This window comes from Coregonus clupeaformis, chromosome 29 (genome assembly GCF_020615455.1).
Source record: "Coregonus clupeaformis isolate EN_2021a chromosome 29, ASM2061545v1, whole genome shotgun sequence".
Lineage (NCBI taxonomy): Eukaryota > Metazoa > Chordata > Actinopteri > Salmoniformes > Salmonidae > Coregonus > Coregonus clupeaformis.
In genome coordinates, this window is record NC_059220.1 from 28,914,505 (window position 1) to 28,932,632 (window position 18,128).

Below are 18,128 nucleotides of genomic sequence, written 5' to 3' on the forward strand. Positions count from 1 at the left end.
GCAAATAGGTAAACTGGGATAATACTAAAGAGTTAATCAGGGTGATTTTTCCACAAATGGACAGGTATTTACCTTTCCATGGTAGCAAGATCTTATCTATTTTTGCTAACTTTCTATTAAAATGTATTGGAGTGAGATCATTTATTTCATTTGGGATATGTATTCCGAGTATATCCACATCACCATCAGACCATTTTATTCGTAAACTACATGGTAATGTAAACATTGTATTTTTTAGTGATCCAACACGTAATATAGTACATTTATCATAATTTGGTTGTAATCCAGAGAGGTTAGAAAATGAATATAGATCCTCTATGAGGCAGTGGAGGGATTCAAGTTGTGGATTTAAAAGAAAACATGAATCATCAGCGTACAATGACACCTTTGTTTTTAAGCCCTGGATTTCTAATCCCTTGATATTATTGTTGGATCTGATTTTAATAGCTAACATTTCGATGGCCATAATAAATAGATATGCCGATAGTGGACAACCTTGTTTCACTCCTCTTGACAGTTTAGAACTTTCTGAGAAATAGCCATTATTTACTATTTTACACCTAGGGTTACTATACACGATTTTAACCCATTTTATAAGAGATTCTCCAAAATTGAAATGCTCCAGGCATTTATATATAAACCCCAGTCGTACTTTATCAAATGCCTTTTCAAAGTCTGCTATGAATAGCAGGCCTGGTTTCCCAGATTTTTCATAGTGTTCTATTGTTTCCAGTACTTGCCTTATATTATCTCCAATGTATCGTCCATGTAAAAAACCTGTCTGATTAGAATGAATAATGTCCGACAATACCTTTTTAATTATATGCGCTATACAGTGGTGGAGTGTTAGTGGTGGAGTGTTGGAGTTTTAGAGTTTTAGAGTGGTGGAGTTGCGGAGTTTTAGAGTGGTGGGGTGGTGGAGTGTCAGTGGTGGAGTGGTGGAAGATGGCTTGATAAACATGCATCAAGAGTCCAGCCACAGACCGACGCAGCAGCCATGTCTACCTTGAGCTGACCATAGCTCGATTCACAGAATTCCTCACCAGTGGCTCAATTATACCTATTAACAGTAATTAAGTAAAGCAAATTTTACACAAGAAAAGTAACAAAAGGGAATTTGATTGCAAGAATAATTGTCAAAGAAACAGAATATCGGTATGTTCATAATACCCTTTTAGCCTATTTGTGCTATGCGCAACAAAACACATTCTGAATACTCTACTACACAGCCATAGAATTGTAGCTGCCTCCCTGTCCCAAGCTGTTCCCTGGCCCTGGCCCTGGCCTCAGCCTGCGTGTGGTAGCTGTGGCTAGCTGGAGCTGTGATCTGGCTCCGGCAGGGCTCTGGCAGTGGTGTGGTATGGCAGTTAAACTGTCACTGGGAGGAACAATAAATCTGCTGCTGAAGGTGAATGTAGCGTGATGCTGCTGCTGCTGCCACAGGTGTGCTGCCTGCCAGTTAGATCCTATGTTTTCTACAGCCGTCTACCGTATCGCCCCCATCAAGAGGAGGATGGGTCTACAACTCCTGTAGCCGGACATAGTTGGTTGAGGCTAGCCAGAGTGAGTCAGGCAGTCGGGGGTGGGTGTGTGTCTGTGTGTTGGGGGTGGGGGTGGGGCTGCTGTCACTTTGACAATGCAGAGGCACATATTGCAGCGATTACCACAGCGGAAAAATGTTTTTCTGCAACATGCAATTACTACAGATTACAGATTGCCTTCCTTGCATCAGAAGCACTCGCCAGAGAGAGGAAGAAACACTGTGGATGGGTGTTTGTGTGCGAGCACAGACAGACAGACAAACTTACAGACAGACAAAGAGACAAAGAAAGAAGAGAAATGATTATAAGTCATGCTAAAAACCTCAAAGATGGATGAGTTGGTGCATTTATGAGACACATTTAGAGACTAAGGTCATGGACAGTTAGGGCCAAATAAGGATCACGCTAAATAAAACCAGCTACCTCACCATGAAGCTAAATATTCATATTGGAGGATAAACAAGTCTCTTCAAGTTTGCCGAGTGCAGAAGTTGAAGTGTATGATTTACCAATAACCAATTACAAAATTACGTCAATGTATACAAAACATGGTTTAAATCAGACGTGGCAGTATAAGGCAGTTGATGAGGCAACCATCAAGTCAGGTCACAAGTCTACTGCCCTCAACAATACATCATACTGGTTCCCCTAGCTCGGCAAGGCAGGGGCCACAACTCACATGCAACCAACTAGATCAAAACTCAACCAAAAGTGCTCCTATAATAGCACAGCTCTTTTTGTGACTTTATCATCCAATAGTACTTTTAGTGGCTTTCCAATGAATAAACACCACACATAACCACATCACAGCCTTCTGTCATCGTGGAGCGAGTGTACCCGATAGATGATGTGTGAGGGCGGACCAAGGGTGACATGAGAGTTCACAGAGAGAGTCCCCAGGGCAGGCTCGGAGGTGTCCCCTTGAACTGCTACTAAAGGACAGGGGTGACAGGGGTGGGGTTTAACCACTGGGGTAAACCCTACACCTTGATCTAAACCTTTAAATCAAACACACATGACTTGAAACTTCTTACACAACATCTTTGATCTGGTATTGATAAAGCATGTCAATGTGAGGTCACACTACCGAAAGTTAATTGATCTTTGTATACCTATCGTTTTTATGCTATCTAATTGAATTATTATGCAATCGTTACTGTGTAGTACTTCTTTGTCTGGTTTAGTACAGCCTTTATAAGAGCTGGACACATATTAGGGCGTATCAGAGGGAGAGTATATGAGTGCTACTACAGGAGAACATACAGTACAGTCACCTCACCCCTAGTCACGTCTGCAGCAGCCCCCTCTAGAGGAGAGGGTCTGTCTCTCTCTCTCGTGCTGAAAGGTAAATGTTAAATGTCTCGGAGTGTGTTGATAACAGTGATCTGACTGGCCTCTTGATCGCAACTAATGTCTTCACTCAGTTAGTTACTGTAGCTAGCTGTCCTTCAGTCTGACGGAATGAAGCAGAGACAAGACAGAGACAACCCCAACCGCCATTATTTTACTTTAATAAGCCCTTGCCTACACTCGGCACCTTTTAAAACATGTAGGCTATGGATTAAAGATGCATGAGCTGAATGTGCTGGTTGTCTGACTCTGCAACTGCACTATTTGAGCTCGTCATGCTTACATAGTAATTAGCTGCTGGTTTTGGAGATGTTACAGACTCATTCATAATTTTATGTGATATATATTCTAACTGCCTAAACGGATCCCGAATAAGACTGACTTTCTCATGAATCACATGCATATACTCAAGTGAAGGCCTAAGGTATTCAATTTGTGATTTACCCCAAATTAGTTTAGTCCTTAGAAAAGAATGATTGAAAGTGAAAGTGTGTAATCTCAATAAATGGGTACTGGTGCTCATATCTGAATCAGCTAAATGGAACTTCATATGATGAAGGAGTCATTGGCTAACACTTTAGATCTGAGAAGGTATGATAAAAAACTAGCAATGTGGTTCCAATTTGCTGGTCTACATCAAAACGGACAACAATTACCACCAACTGCAATGTGCTGACACATTATGTAATCATCATTTGAGAGAGCATCAGCAATCAGAGCTCAGAACCCCCATACAAAATTAAACAATCTTTACTCAGTTTCTCTGTGAAGGATTACTTCTCAAAGTCTCTCTATAGTCTGTGTGTAAACATCCAAATGCAAGAATATGATTTGGCTTTGGGATGAGGGACAGAATGCTTTGATTACTTAAGTCATGCTTGGAATACTAATCACTGACACTCTTGTCATATCAAGAAGCAGAAGTCAATTTCATAGCAAACTGCATTTAAAAAATGAGAGCGGGTAAACAACTCTGGCATTCCAAGTCTACCACAGAATTCATCATTGATACAAAAAAATACCCTGAGCCCAAATGTAGAGCTAATTTAATCCGAGAGGAATAAAACTCCATTTCATAGGAGTCGTCCATCAGAACACTCATATTTCCACTGAGCAGAAAACCCCCGTCTGAAATTCGAGCAGACACTTTTCGGAAGGAATGCGTTCGGTGGGTTGAGGGCCAGGCTCGCCCTGTAATTTGTGAATGTACAGAAATGTGTGTCCGCCACAGCCGCTAAAGATAGAAATCTTTGTCTTATGTCATAATTTTACCTCAAACTATTTCTAATTGCCCCATAGCCCACTTTTTCAAATGAAAAGATCCCCTCCAATGGCACGTGCACATGCCTGAAAATAGCTCATGGATTTATGTGGTTATTCATATTCATATTGAGAATGAACATTTCACTTTTGTATCTCCTCACATATCTGCAAGTGTCTCCCCATCAAAGCCTCTTTAAAGTGACATCAGCCATGGGAGATATGGTTGGTGGCGGGCATGATAAAATCGGGTATAGGTTTACACCTCAAAGGATTGTGTGGGTTTCTCAGCGAATGGGGATGATATTCAAACTATTAGCTTTTACATTCTGTCTCATTATTAGCCAAACCATATGAAAATGGAGAGGAAGAAAACGTTGCTACTCCCCTTGATCTTCCATGATTTGGCGTGTTGGTTGGCGACTGCAGGGCAAGGCAGGCCTGAGTAGGCTCATTTGAAACCAGGCCTCAAGTGGGAATGAAAGGACTGAAAGTGTGGGATGCTTTCAAAGGCATGTGCTTTCTCTTTTGAAAACCTTTAAGGTAATGTGGTCCTAAGTTCTTGAAACAGAGGGGGATAGCATGGCTGGAGGTTTATATACCAGTGCACATTTCATAGTAAGAGTTAATATGATTTAAAGGAAACTTAAATGGGAATCTATTCATTTTGGTTGGAGCTCTCCCTAACCTTTCTTACTCTAACCCCCCAAACTATTTCCAAACTGGAGGCATGTAGTGTTTAGACTGGGCCTATATAGGCTAGTGCTGAAAACTCTGGTTTTAAAAGTAGTAAAAACTAGTCCAGCGTCTATGTGAGGTGAGTCTGGGGTTAGATATCCTCCAGGAGTTCTGCGTTCATTCAAAATAATTCAGGGGCACAACAGGCTATGTTCTCAGTGTCTGTGTGGCTGAAACTATAGAAACTGCGTGTTGCAATGTAGGACTCTAAATATGACAGGAAGCCGAAGTGTGCATTACCGCTACGCAGGGTAGTTGATCGTGTGGTCATATATTGATAATAAACAGAGGCAAGAGGATGACTGAAATATCACCAACGTCATTGTCCCACTTTAGTTATTTCATTGCCTCAAAATAGTGGACAATGATACGCAATACTTTTGAAGACATGAGGTCCTGAAATATGCACCCTGCAGCTTCAGCTAATAGCATTTAGCATACATTTTAAGATCATATAGCATTTACATTTTAAGATCATATTATTATTATATGTTTACAACAGTTGGTTGAATAGTTTCTAATTACTCAGATATAAACTCAGAAGATATTAGGCATATGGGTTTCTAATTAGAAGAATGACCTGTTTTAGACAAATGTCCCATATTCTCCAAAAGGCACACGCCTTGATCTTTGAGGTCATTCAGTACGGTTGTGGAAATTAAGAATGTTCTCTCTTCGTAAAGAAACAGGTTTGCTGACAGCTCACCCTATTGAGGTCTCACATCACTATGCAGTCTGCACTCTAGACAACCGCCTAGCAGAAGTGCCTTCAGAAGGTATTCATACTCCATTTTGTTGTGTTACAAAGTGGGATTGAAATGGATTTTGTCATTTTTTTGTCAACAATCTACAAAATAACTCTAATGTCAAAGTGGAAGAAAAATTATAATAATTGTAAAAAAGTATATACAAAATAAAACACTAATATATCTTGATTAGATAATTGTTCAACCCCCTGAGTCAATACATGTTAGAATCACCTTTGGCAGCAATTACAGCTGAGTCTTTCTGGGTAAATCTCTACGAGATTTGCACACCTGGATAGTACAATATTTGCACATTATTCTTTTTTAAATTCTTCAAGCTCTGTTAAGTTGGTTGTTGATCATAGCTAGACTGCTATTTTCAAGTCTTGCCAAAGATTTTCAAGCTGATAAAAAAATAAAAAATGAACTAGTCCACTCGTTCAATGTCATTTTGGTAATCAATTATATTCTATATTTGGCCTTGTGTTTTAGGTTATTGTCCTGCTGAAAGGTGAATGTCTCCCAGTGTCTGTTAGAAAGCAGACTGAACCAGGTTTTCCCCTAGGATTTTGCCTGTGCTTAGCTCTATTCTGTTAATTTTTATCCTAAAAAACTCCCTAGTCCTTGCTGATGACAAGCAGACCTTTAACATGATGCATACACCACCATGCTTGGAAATATGAAGAGTGGTACTCAGTTATGTGTTGTGTTGTATTTGCCACAAACATAATGCTTTGTATTCCGGACATAAAGTTAATTTCTTTGCCACATGTTTTTGCAGTTTTACTTTAGTGCATGTTTTTGAATATTTTTATGTACAGGCTTCCTTCTTTTCACTGTCATTTAGGTTAGTATTGTGGAGTAACTATAATGTTGTTGATCCATCCTCAGTTTTCTCCTATCACAGCCATTCAACTCTGTAACTGTTTTAAAGTCACCATTGGCCTCATGGTGAAATCCCTGAGCGGTTTCCTTCCTCTCTGGCAACTGAGTTAGGAAGGAGGCCTGTATCTTTGTAGTGAGTGGGTGTATTGATACACCAGCCAACTTGTAATTAATAACTTCACCATGCTCAAAGGGATATTCAATATCTGCTTTTTTTGTATATCCATCTACCAATATGTACCCTTCTTTGCAAGGCATTGGAAAACCACCCTGGTATTTGTGGTTGAATCTGTGTTTGAAATTCACTGCTTGACTGACGGACCTTACAGATAATTGTATGTGTGGGGTACAGAGCAGCAGACATGAGGTAATCATGAAAAAATAAAGGTAAACACTATTATTGCACACAGAGTGAGTCCACACAATTTATGTGACAAATGTTTACTCCTGAACTTATTTAGGCTTGCCATTACAAAGGGGTTGAATACTTATTGACTCAAGACATTTCAGCTTTTCATTTTTAATTAATTTGTAAACATTTCGAAAAACATAATTCCACTTTGACATTATAGGGTATTGTGTGTAGGCCAGTGACCCAAAAAATCTACATTTATTCAATTTTAAATTCAGGCTGTATGTTACACAACGAAATGTGGAAAAAAGTCAAGGGGTGTGAATACTTTCTGAAGGCACTGTATAGACAGACTACGGCTGTGTGATAATTGTTATCAATGTGTTTGGCGCCAATTAAAGTCGTTAAAATATGATTTAAAATGGCTTCCCTCCTAACGGTCTCGGCCTTGGCAGACGTGAAGAGTGTATACTTTTCTCATCCCATCTCCCTCGCCACTCTCCCCGCAAGACTTTGGCTTCGTATCTGTCTGACTGACATCAGTATAATAAAGAAAATGAAGGGTAAATCTAAACCCACTCCCATCCCTTCCTTACCACAATTTCCTTACTATCTAAAATAAACAACAACAGAAGACACACATGCGCGCACGCACACACGCAAACACGCAAACACACACTTTGTATATTCAATATAAGTGAGAAAAATATATTTAAAGATAAATTTTTCCCCAGGTGAGTAGTAATGATTGTCATGCATAATTACATATCAAACACTATTAACCTACATTAGTAATCCCAATGGGAATTAACTTCAATAACGCAATAATATATAGCCTACTGCCTGCAACTAAACAGTATTTAGGAAAATTGAAGGCGAATACATTTACCTTAGATCCACACATTGGTAGGAAAATTATAACAGCTTGCATCAATGAATCGTTTCAAGGCATTATTCGATCCCTGGATGTGTTTTGTGTTATTTATTTCTGACATAATTCTGATGGGAGCGGTTTTTAATATATTTGTGGTTTGTGTGCATCTATGGATCATTTAACACCACAAAATAGCCCCAACAATCAAATACCTCTTGATTTAATAAACAAGTTATCCACAAATATTTGACATTTATTTATTTATTTATTTGTTTTTGTATTAATATGTACTCTAGGCCTATATCGAATGTGATTGTAGGACATCTTCATAATGGTTTTCTGCTTACTTTTGTATGTTTACTAAATAACTGCTATTTTATATGTGAGCTATACAGTCATATCTTTGTTTATTCCATAATTTATTGTGCGTTGGACAAAATTGAAAAATTGCCTCCATACACCTGCGGGGGGGGGGATCTAAATTCTAAAACAAAATCCACTTTCTTAATCGAAATGATAGGCTATAGGAGTAAAACAGCACATTTATTCATAACTTGATTAGAAAGTAAAAGGTGACATTAAACGAATAAAGCTTGGGTGATTTTTATTTCCCCCTAGAAGCCTATACTTCAATTCAGAAAATTATGGAAATGTCATTATTTGGGATCCCGAGTAGAATTTCTGATGAATTTTCAACAACAAAAAAACGTCAAGTTCGACACAGGTGATAATAGGTCGTCTATGACTCACATTTTCTCGTCTTGGTGCAGGTACATAGTATATGTGTTGTTATTTCTAATTTCCCTGATGGTTTAAATGCCGTTTCTCTCTCCATACCTCCTCTGTACTGAAGGCAGGTCCATTTGACAAAGACAAATTGCGCCAACTAGCGCCTGCGAGCCATCATTGCCTGGGAAGGAGTGAACAGGGTGTGTCGTTTCTTGTGCAGTACACAGTAACCTATTAAAATGATGGAATTCCAATTAATAATTGCCTGTGGTTACTGTATTTGGCACAATTGTAGTTGTTATGTAAGCCTATAAGGAAAATCTTTGTATGCTTTAATTAGTTTCAATTTGGCGTGATCAAATCAAAGTGATAACACAATTATATATAATTATATAGGCTATATTTACAAAGATGCACCTACTATGCATATTGTGTAAAATGGAGGCCAATATTATTTTTTATAGTACGCATCATTAGCCTAATTTAGCCTATTTCCCTGGATATAGTAGTAACAAATAATATTTTAAAAATAAAATAAAAAAATAACAAAAGTATATTGCTAATTCCACATATTTTGTCAATAGGTCTCTAACCCTATCAGCACTACAGGTCATTTAATCCAGCCCAAGCCTATTACTCGCTATTACATAATACTAAACAAAAAACAGTCATCCGTAGATGCCTTTGATGTTCTCTGAAAAAGCAGGAGTGAATTAAGGGACAAGGATGGGAAAATCATATTAAATTCACAACTCATATTGATCAATAAACCATATGTAGTTTGAAAGGTGCATGAATTCCTAACATGATAAATAGCACATTGCAGTTGATTGACAATTCTGCATTCAGAAGTAGCAGCCTATTAATTTTAGTAATTAGCTCAGTTGGTAGACCATGGCGCTTGCAACGCCAGGGTTGTGGGTTCGTTTCCCACGGGGGGCCAGTATGAAAACATGTATGCACTCACTAACTGTAAGTCGCTCTGGATAAGAGCGTCTGCTAAATGGATAAAATGTAAATGTAAATGTAGTAAAACCAAATTATGCTAATAGTGAGTATAGGCCCATAAAAATATCATAAGTTGTCCAACGCTACATTATATGACTGGCCTACTTATCATGGAAAGATTAATTTTATATGTTTCCCTAAATGTCTCTTCTGCAGTCACCAAATAAATGCGCCAGCTTGAATTATTGTTTTATTTTCACACTGTATGTAAACACACTGCGGTGATGTGCTAATATAGGCAGAATGCATTATGTGATTCTATTTCTTCGAAAGGTAGTAGCCTATATCATTTTGCTGGTGTCATATAAAGAAGGAAGACTGATCAATCATAACGTTTTTTTTATTAAATATTCAATAAACAAATAGGCCTAACTTTTATTTTGCATTATAAATATGTATTAAGTATAAATGTAGCCTAACTGTGCAAATCATTAAATCAACTAAGCACATAGCGAAGAAAAGCACAAGATACGTAGTCTATCAATAATATATCTTATGTGTATGACAGAGTAAGCAGAGAGCGCTTTCACTTCGCTTATATTCCGGAGACTTTGATTGGTCTAATGAAAGAAAGCCCAACCCAGGCGACTCATTGGTGGAAGTCATCGCCACACTCCAACCACTAAACAGTAAAATGACTTGAGTAAATAATATCACCGCACTCTTCGCTCTCGCACCACCACTCAGTCAAGCGCCTCTTCGTTACCTTCAACTGCATTTACTACAGCAAAAGGACTAGATATTCACGATTATTTCAACCTAGAGAGAGAATAGTTAACAAGAAAATAGTTTTGGGATCTCGACTTACTTTTTAGTTTCATTAAGGATAATATGTGGCAAGTGGCAGGACATTTGATACCGAGGAACAAAAATCATTGAATAAACAGAAACTTCTTCAGTTGAAGTCCGCGTGCAACCATCCGACTTCTGCGCCTCAAACTCTGCGTCGAGAACTGTGAATTGCTGAGTACACTGTAGCCTACTTTGGCGAGACTCGAAGAGCACAATTCAATTGAAGGAGCTCATTCAGTCACGGAGGGTGAAGCAATATTGAGAAAATTCTGCTGTAAAGTTGAAGCGCAAACAAGCAGCACTCGAATCGTCAGCTTCCGTGAATATTGCAAAAACGACTGGATTTTATAGTTTGCCTTATACCTTTATTTTCTAATATGCGGCCAAAATTGTAGTGTGGAGGGGCGTCGCATCAAGTGCTGAATAGTGCAGAATAGAAAGTGAGCCATAGCATAGGCAACCAGAGCAGAGCGCAGTGAGAAAGAGGTTAGATCGGAGTTTGCGGTTTCTTGGTTTTGTTGTTGTCAGTGAGAAACAGAAAGCAACTCGATGTTTATCAGGCAGCTACATCCTGAGCAGATGATATAGCACGCAACCATTAAACTTTATCGTCTCTGCAAGATACAACATCTACTACACACACTGGACAGTTCAGGACTCATCGTGATTGATTAACCGGGGGGGCTGCGTGCGCTCAGCTCCATCATCGCGTAAACCGCTGGACTTCGCCGAGACCAAAGGAGCAAGTGTCAGAGAGCGAGAAAATATACACATTCTAAAAAAAGAGAGCCCCGAACACTCGTCAAAACCCCTAGAGAAGTGGCCGTGACCCAAGCTGTTGTGATGCATATTCCCGTAGACCCCACCACCACCAGACGGTTCACACCGCCCTCCACGTCGTTCCCCTGCAGCAAGATTGGAGACGGCAGCGGGACCATGGGCACCCCTGGACCGCTGAGGACACGACCCGAGGCCAGGAATGTGGTGGACGTCCTGTCAGACCACGCTGGCGAGCTGGTTCGGACGGACAGCCCAAACTTCCTCTGCTCCGTGCTGCCCTCACACTGGAGGTGCAACAAGACACTCCCTGTGGCTTTCAAGGTAAGGCAAATTACTAATTACAAATGGGCACTTATAAAATAATGAACGACCTAATGGTGTATTACTGTAGGCTGCCGAATAATAATATGGGCTCAAGTGTCAAATGCCATTTTAAAGTTTTCTTGAGCTTCATATAGCCAACAAGTCATAAACTGGCGTTATTATTACAAAGTTTACGCAGAGTCATGTTCTGTAATATAAATAATTTAATTAAATCAAGTTGTCAAAATCAGTGGCCTACCAAAGTGATAACTTGGCAGTATTCTTTTTTTGTTGTTGCTTTATTTTGCATTGGACTCAATTGAATATAACATTTACATAGCCTAATGTGTTTGGATTTGCACGAACTGCAAATAGGCCTAGGCCTACATACAATGAAGGAACAATTAGCATACAACATAATACTGATAATTTAGTAACAATAATGTTAATAATAAAATAAATGAATTATAGTTGGTAAGCTAGTTATTATTACATTTTTTGAAAGGTCTTTCAATGCAGAAAAAAATCTGCATATTTCGAAGCAATGAAACGATGCTTCACTGCATGATATCAATTATATTTATACACCAGGAAGTGATAGAATTCGTGGCCTAAAAGTGTAATGTTTTGTAAAATAGCCTAAATATATTTTATTGTATCACATCCAAATTAAAAAATAATAATATAATATGCCATTTAGCAGACGCTTTTATCCAAAGCGACTTACAGTCATGCGTGCATACATTTTTGTGAATGGGTGGTCCCGGGGACCTCAAATGCTTGTTGAGATCGTATTCTTATTTATTAAAATGTGCTAACATTCTTTTGAAAGTGATTTGGATATAGGCCGATTAAATGTAAAAGTAATTTCCATAGCTTAAAATATTAAGTGATTTAATTGCAAGCTTGCTTCAAGGAAGCATATTACCATGTAGTTTAACCCACCTATATAGCACAATAGGCCTATATATTTTGACCCAAATATTTGCTAACTAAATATAAAATGCATTTTTTAATGGATTGGAAATCAGGTCTAATACTTTAGTTTTATGGTGCGTTTTTTTTTCTTCCACCGGATGCGGTTTGGTGTAGTCTGTGTTTGTTTAGCATGGTGATCCAGGTTGACCGCGTTGTGTTCTCACAGGTTGTTGCACTGGGTGATGTGCCCGACGGGACTTTGGTCACAGTGATGGCGGGGAACGACGAGAACTACTCAGCGGAGCTTAGGAATGCGTCTGCGGTGATGAAGAACCAGGTCGCCCGCTTCAACGACCTGCGGTTCGTGGGCAGGAGCGGACGAGGTGAGCGGAAGAAGTCATGCACCTCTATCCTTACAGCATTAATAATGAAGAGTTTCCTTCACATACAAAACACCTGCCTGTATGCGTCATCGCACTGACTTGCAAAACTATAGCCTGAGTATACCTAATTTTGGTAATCTATTTTAAACAAAGAAAGTGATCAAATAAATTAATGGATAAAATAAAAATGTTAGGGAACGTGAGAATCAGATGAAAACCACGTCGCAATTCATTTCACATAGTCTCCTGAGTGGCGCAGTGGTCTAAGGCACTGCATCGCAGTGCTAACTGTGCCACTAGAGATCCTGGTTCGAATCCAGGCTCTGTCGCAGCCGGCCGCGACCGGGAGACTCATGGGCGGCGCACAATTGGCCCAGCGTCGTCCAGGGTAGGGGAGGGAATGGCCGGCAGGGATGTAGCTCAGTTGATAGAGCATGGTGTTTGCAACGCCAGGGTTGTGGGTTTGATTCCCACAGGGGGCCAGTATAAAAAAAAAAATGCACTCACTAACTGTAAGTCGCTCTGGATAAGAGCGTCTGCTAAATGACTAAAATGTAAATGTAAATGTAATTTCCTGGGGTAATAGCTGGAAAGAGCGTACCACCATTACCAGTGTTTATTGGAAGAGATGAAATCCAGAGCACAATATAATTATTACAAATTGTAAGATTTCGTTTGAAAATGCTTTATGGACAAAGAGCAAAGCCCAATTTCAAACTACAGCCTAATGCTCAGGCATTGCCACAGTTCTTTCTATAATTGACCATCAGGCACGCCCCCCTCAAAAGATGATCGGGTTAGTAGCCGCAACCTATATTCTATATGAACATTGTCTTTACATGTCCAAATAAACAAATCGCCTGGACCAGAATATTCAGTTCAAGGCTTGGGATTTGCTTGTTTACACACCTTTAAAAACTAGCGCTCACATAGCTGACATTCCACCAGAACCTTCTCTCTTCCCTCTCCTTCCTCCTTGCCCCTGGCCCGCGCATTATACTTTAAATCGTTGCTGACTGATGAATGGAAAACGCTCTAGTCTCCTAATTAAAAGTACCTTTCATTTTTGTAGTCAATTACCCCACCCCAGGATTCCTTTTTCCCCAACAGTCTCTTTAACAAGATAGGCTATGCCTTTTTTTTTTATTAAAGCGCCGCTTCATAGCCTGAGATGAAAAACGGACCGTTGCATGATCTAGCGCTCTCCCCACGCCTTTAATGCAGATGGAGAGCTCGAGGAAACTCCTGCAAGAATCGGCCTCGTTGAACAATAAACTGTTGCTGTAAGCCTTTCAGACAATCTGGAATACATTCTCTCAATAATTCAAATCATGCCCACATTTCAGCTCATCAAAGAGGTGGTCTCTTTAATTCACAAACTTAAAAGGGAGGCATATCAGAAGGCAATTTTAATTCAGCAAGCTGACTGTGGGGGTTATCAGCAAAGTGCTTGTTCCACAAAAATCTGTTTATTTCCACAATTAATTAACCAAGCCTATAAACCCTCACATGTGATACTCCTCCTGAATCTATGTCTTACTGATGACCTTCACTAACCAAGGCCCTCTCTATTCTGTCTACCCCAGGAAAGAGCTTCACTCTGACCATAACAGTCTTCACCGGTCCTCCTCAGGTGGCCACCTACCACCGTGCCATTAAAGTGACCGTGGATGGGCCCAGGGAACCCAGACGTGAGTACTTACAGGGTACATGAGAATATTTGTCTTGTCAGAAGTCTAATGTACTGCTATATCAGGAGCTGTGTGTAGAGGGATTCACAGAGAGAGATAGAGAGAGGAGAGAGAGAGAGAGAGAGATAGAGAAAGAGAGAGGCTATTCTTGGTGTAGGGGATGAGAGAACAGGGTGCCATCATTGGAGACTAAAAGAGATACATGAGTCATATGCAGATGATACAAGAAAATATAGCAGTGTGTGTGCATGTGTGTGCGTGTCCATGAGTGTGTGTGTGTGTGTGTGTGTGTGCGTCAGTGTGTGGGAGGATCAACAACAGTTGACCAGCAATTGCAGTCAATGGGAGACAATAAAGTGTGTTCGATGGTGCAGCAGTGTATGTGTGTGTGTGGTATTAGGGTGTGGGGAGTGGCACTGTCAGAGGAAATGGTAAAGTGTATTAATGCATAACCAGAGACCGCTAAGAGGAGCGGTGTGTCTCCAAGCCGCAAATACCATATGGCCTCACCCTGCTGCCTTTAGTCAGATGGTTGTACCTGGGTGACCACATAAGTGGCTCCTTGACTTAATACTCTTAAAGAGATGTTTTATGCTAACGGTTTTAGCCCAATATGCTAAAGCCGTTAGAGCCATCATTTGGGTAGTGATGCATATCAAAGTGGCTTGTGTGTGTGTGTGACCATGCTTGGCTGGGACCAGTCAGATCAGATGGGTATAGGGTTTAATGATCCTTCCTGTTGAGAAATCATGTTTATTATGTTTCTACTGTACTTTAGTGGCTGCCCCGGATGGGTGAATTGCTATGCTCTGTGCTCATTAAGGGTGTTATTTGGGATAGGGTGGATTCAGCCCAGTCAAAACAGACCAACTGACCAATGCAGGGAGCCAGGAGGTTCTGTGTGCCACATGGAGGGGACATGGGGATCCTAGCGAGTGGCGAGGGGGTGAAGGGCGAGGGGTGGCGCATCGCCCCCCTGCCAGGCTGGAGGCTATTTGAGGAGGCGTTGAAAATGGAGGACAACAGTGTGGAGAAAGGGAAGGGGGAGGAATAGATAATAATATCCTCTGTGTTTGTGGGAAATGTGAGCTTTGCTGGCTATGTCTATGTGTGTAGTAAATTATACGTACTGCATTTTGTTTGTGTCTGTGTGCATGCACTGCTGAAGACAAACAGGCTGTGTGTGTTCTTGCTTGTATGCACAAGTCAGTTTGTTGGCTTCCTGTAGTTAGAAATAAGCATGCACATACAGTAAAGCAGTCTCCTCTCTGTCTACATGTCATGTCTGCACTCAAGGCATCAGAGTGGCCTTTTATTTATTATACACCCTGGTGGCCAGGCCCCATCCTGCTATGAAGTGACATTGTTTAATTTAGGGAAGGGGAATTTTGTGTTAAAAAGGTTTAAAAGGAGGGTATGAGTGCACTCAAATAGAGAATGGAACCACCCCATTTTTACTTGATAATGAGAATCCTTACATTATTCCTTCCTAAATATTTTAGTGTAAAAAATAAAAAAAAACACAGACTTTATGATATCCTCAGCTAACCAGCTGTCTGCATATTGTGAAGTACACAGTACAGTACATGAGTTTAAGTATACCATAAAAGCAGATGACCATCCCTCTATCCCATTGTGAGAGGAATGAGAGCCCGTACCCTGGTTGGCCTGCATACGTTCACCTGTCGGTTGGCTGGCTGGCAGAGTGGAGCGGGTCGGGCTGCTCAGGGCTTTACTGTGTGTTTGTGTAGAGCCTGCATTTGCATGGCTGCCAGCAAAGAGGCTGGTACAGGGGGAGGGAGGCGCTTTATTAATGTTTACAGATCCAGCTAGGAAACCTGACGGACAGGAAGGAAGCACCCCTGCGGCAATGATCTGCCAAACACACAACACTCACCTCACACAGCATGATAAAAAACCCATACACACAAACACACACACGCATGCAGACACACATTCTTTTTTCCAACTAATGTTGAAAGTATTTGACATTATCCTCCCTTCTCCTCTTCCCCTCACATACACTATGTTGCTTTTGTGTCACTTCGTCCCAAAACACTGCACTTGTTGTACAGTAGGCCTACGAGCAAAATTGTACAAAGTGAACCCTACAGCACAGTCTCTTTGATTAGAGCCACCCTGTGCTTTCTGAGAAGCAGCTTTGTGTACGTCAATGTTCTGCTGATGAACAGAGAGAGAGAGAGAGAGAGAAGACGTGCGATAGAAAGAGAGAAAAAAGAGGAGATGACTGAAGTGTTGAGACCCTCCCTGTCGCTGCTCGCATGCAGTTGCCCCCACCACCTTTCCCTCTCTCCCCCTCTCCCTCTCTCCCCTCTCCCTCTCCCCCTCTCCCCTCTCCCTCTCCCCCTCTCCCTCTCCCCCTCTCCTCCCTGCCGAGTTCAGCTGAATTAATCCCCTAACCGTATTTAGCCTCAGTCTTCTCTCTCTGTGTGATGACATCACCCGTCACATATCCTCCGAGGGGAAGGGCTGTTAGTACTTTATCTATCTCACCCAGAGTTAATCAGTTCCTGAGAAAGATGAATTCACCAGAGACGAGGGACACAGGGCTGGGCTGAGAACATACATGACTATGAGAAAAACAGAGGAAAAGGAAAATTGCCTATTTGTTTGTAGCTCAACCCTAGGTGAGAGGCAACAGAGGCAGCCATGGTGCTCTACACTATGTGTACAGTTCATAAACTTGCATGCATGCAAACAGAGACATGTGTATGCACATGCATTCAGTCATAGCAGGCCCTTTACTACTGTGTATTCTGTTTTTATGATACTACCACACTCTTTCCCACACACAGTATTGTACTTCTACAGAATTCACTTGATCATTGCTGTTTGTTACCAATATTTATTCTGTTGGGTGTGTTCACACAACTTCAGAAGGTTGAGGGGGGAAATGGGGAGGGTGGGAGTGGGGGGCAGGTTGATTCTATTTGCATTTGGCACGCAGACTGTACAAAGAATGCAAATAGACAATGACATTTGCGGTGCTATCTTTCTTGACAGTGCAGTCTCTCTTCATAGTAAACAAAGAGAGGCGAGTGTTCATGTGTTTATGTGCACACAGCTGTGTCTGTGTGTGTTGGTGTGTGTGTCTGTGTATGTGTGTGTCTGTATGTGTGTGTGTGCACCTGCCAGGTGTGTCCATCCCCTAAGTCAGCAGCTCGGCCACGCCTATGCTCCACAAATCACATGAAAGGCTCGCCCTCGGTGCCAATTGCTCTTTCAAAGGCCACCTTGATGTTGAAATGGAGATGGGTGTTTCTGAAAAAGCCTACAGGTAGATCAGTGCCAGGAGAGAAAAAAGTGTCACGTCTGTCTGACTTTGGTGCTTTCCTGTCTAACCACCTAGCCAGCCCAGCCATCCTCACTTCAACTCCCAGATGCATAACCTGCAGACATGGTGACATAGCAGCAGCACTTATGTCAAAGAGGAAGGTTTAGAGGAAAAACACCTCATTTAAGAGACCCGTGATCTAATCTGATGTGGAATTGGACATGGGCCGTTAAAGACATAAAGGACACACATTTCTAAGGCTAATCGAGTAGGAGGTATGGAGAGAGTCTGTTGTTTGGAATGACCTGAGAGGTATGGAGAGAGTCTGTTGTTTGAATGACCTGAGAGGTATGGAGAGAGTCTGTTGCTTGGAATGACCTGAGAGGTATGGAGAGAGTCTGTTGTTTGAATGACCTGAGAGGTATGGAGAGAGTCTGTTGTTTGGAATGACCTGAGAGGTATGGAGAGAGTCTGTTGTTTGGA

General features: G+C 41.0%; 1 protein-coding gene across 3 annotated transcripts in view; it reads left to right on the forward strand.

Annotated features, from left to right (window-relative positions):
* Window positions 1-10,152: 10,152 nt before the first annotated feature.
* runx3 (RUNX family transcription factor 3) overlaps window positions 10,153-18,128 on the forward strand; it is a 37,616-nt gene continuing 29,640 nt past the window's right edge. For 2 of the 3 annotated variants that reach the window (XM_041855318.2, XM_041855320.2), the window contains exons 1-3: window positions 10,153-11,376; window positions 12,503-12,659; window positions 14,246-14,365. In XM_041855318.2, coding sequence (XP_041711252.1) covers window positions 11,119-11,376; window positions 12,503-12,659; window positions 14,246-14,365 — 535 coding nt within the window. In that variant the 5' untranslated portion in view covers window positions 10,153-11,118. The remainder of the gene's footprint in view (window positions 11,377-12,502; window positions 12,660-14,245; window positions 14,366-18,128) is intronic. The other variant, XM_041855319.2, reaches the window with a different exon arrangement.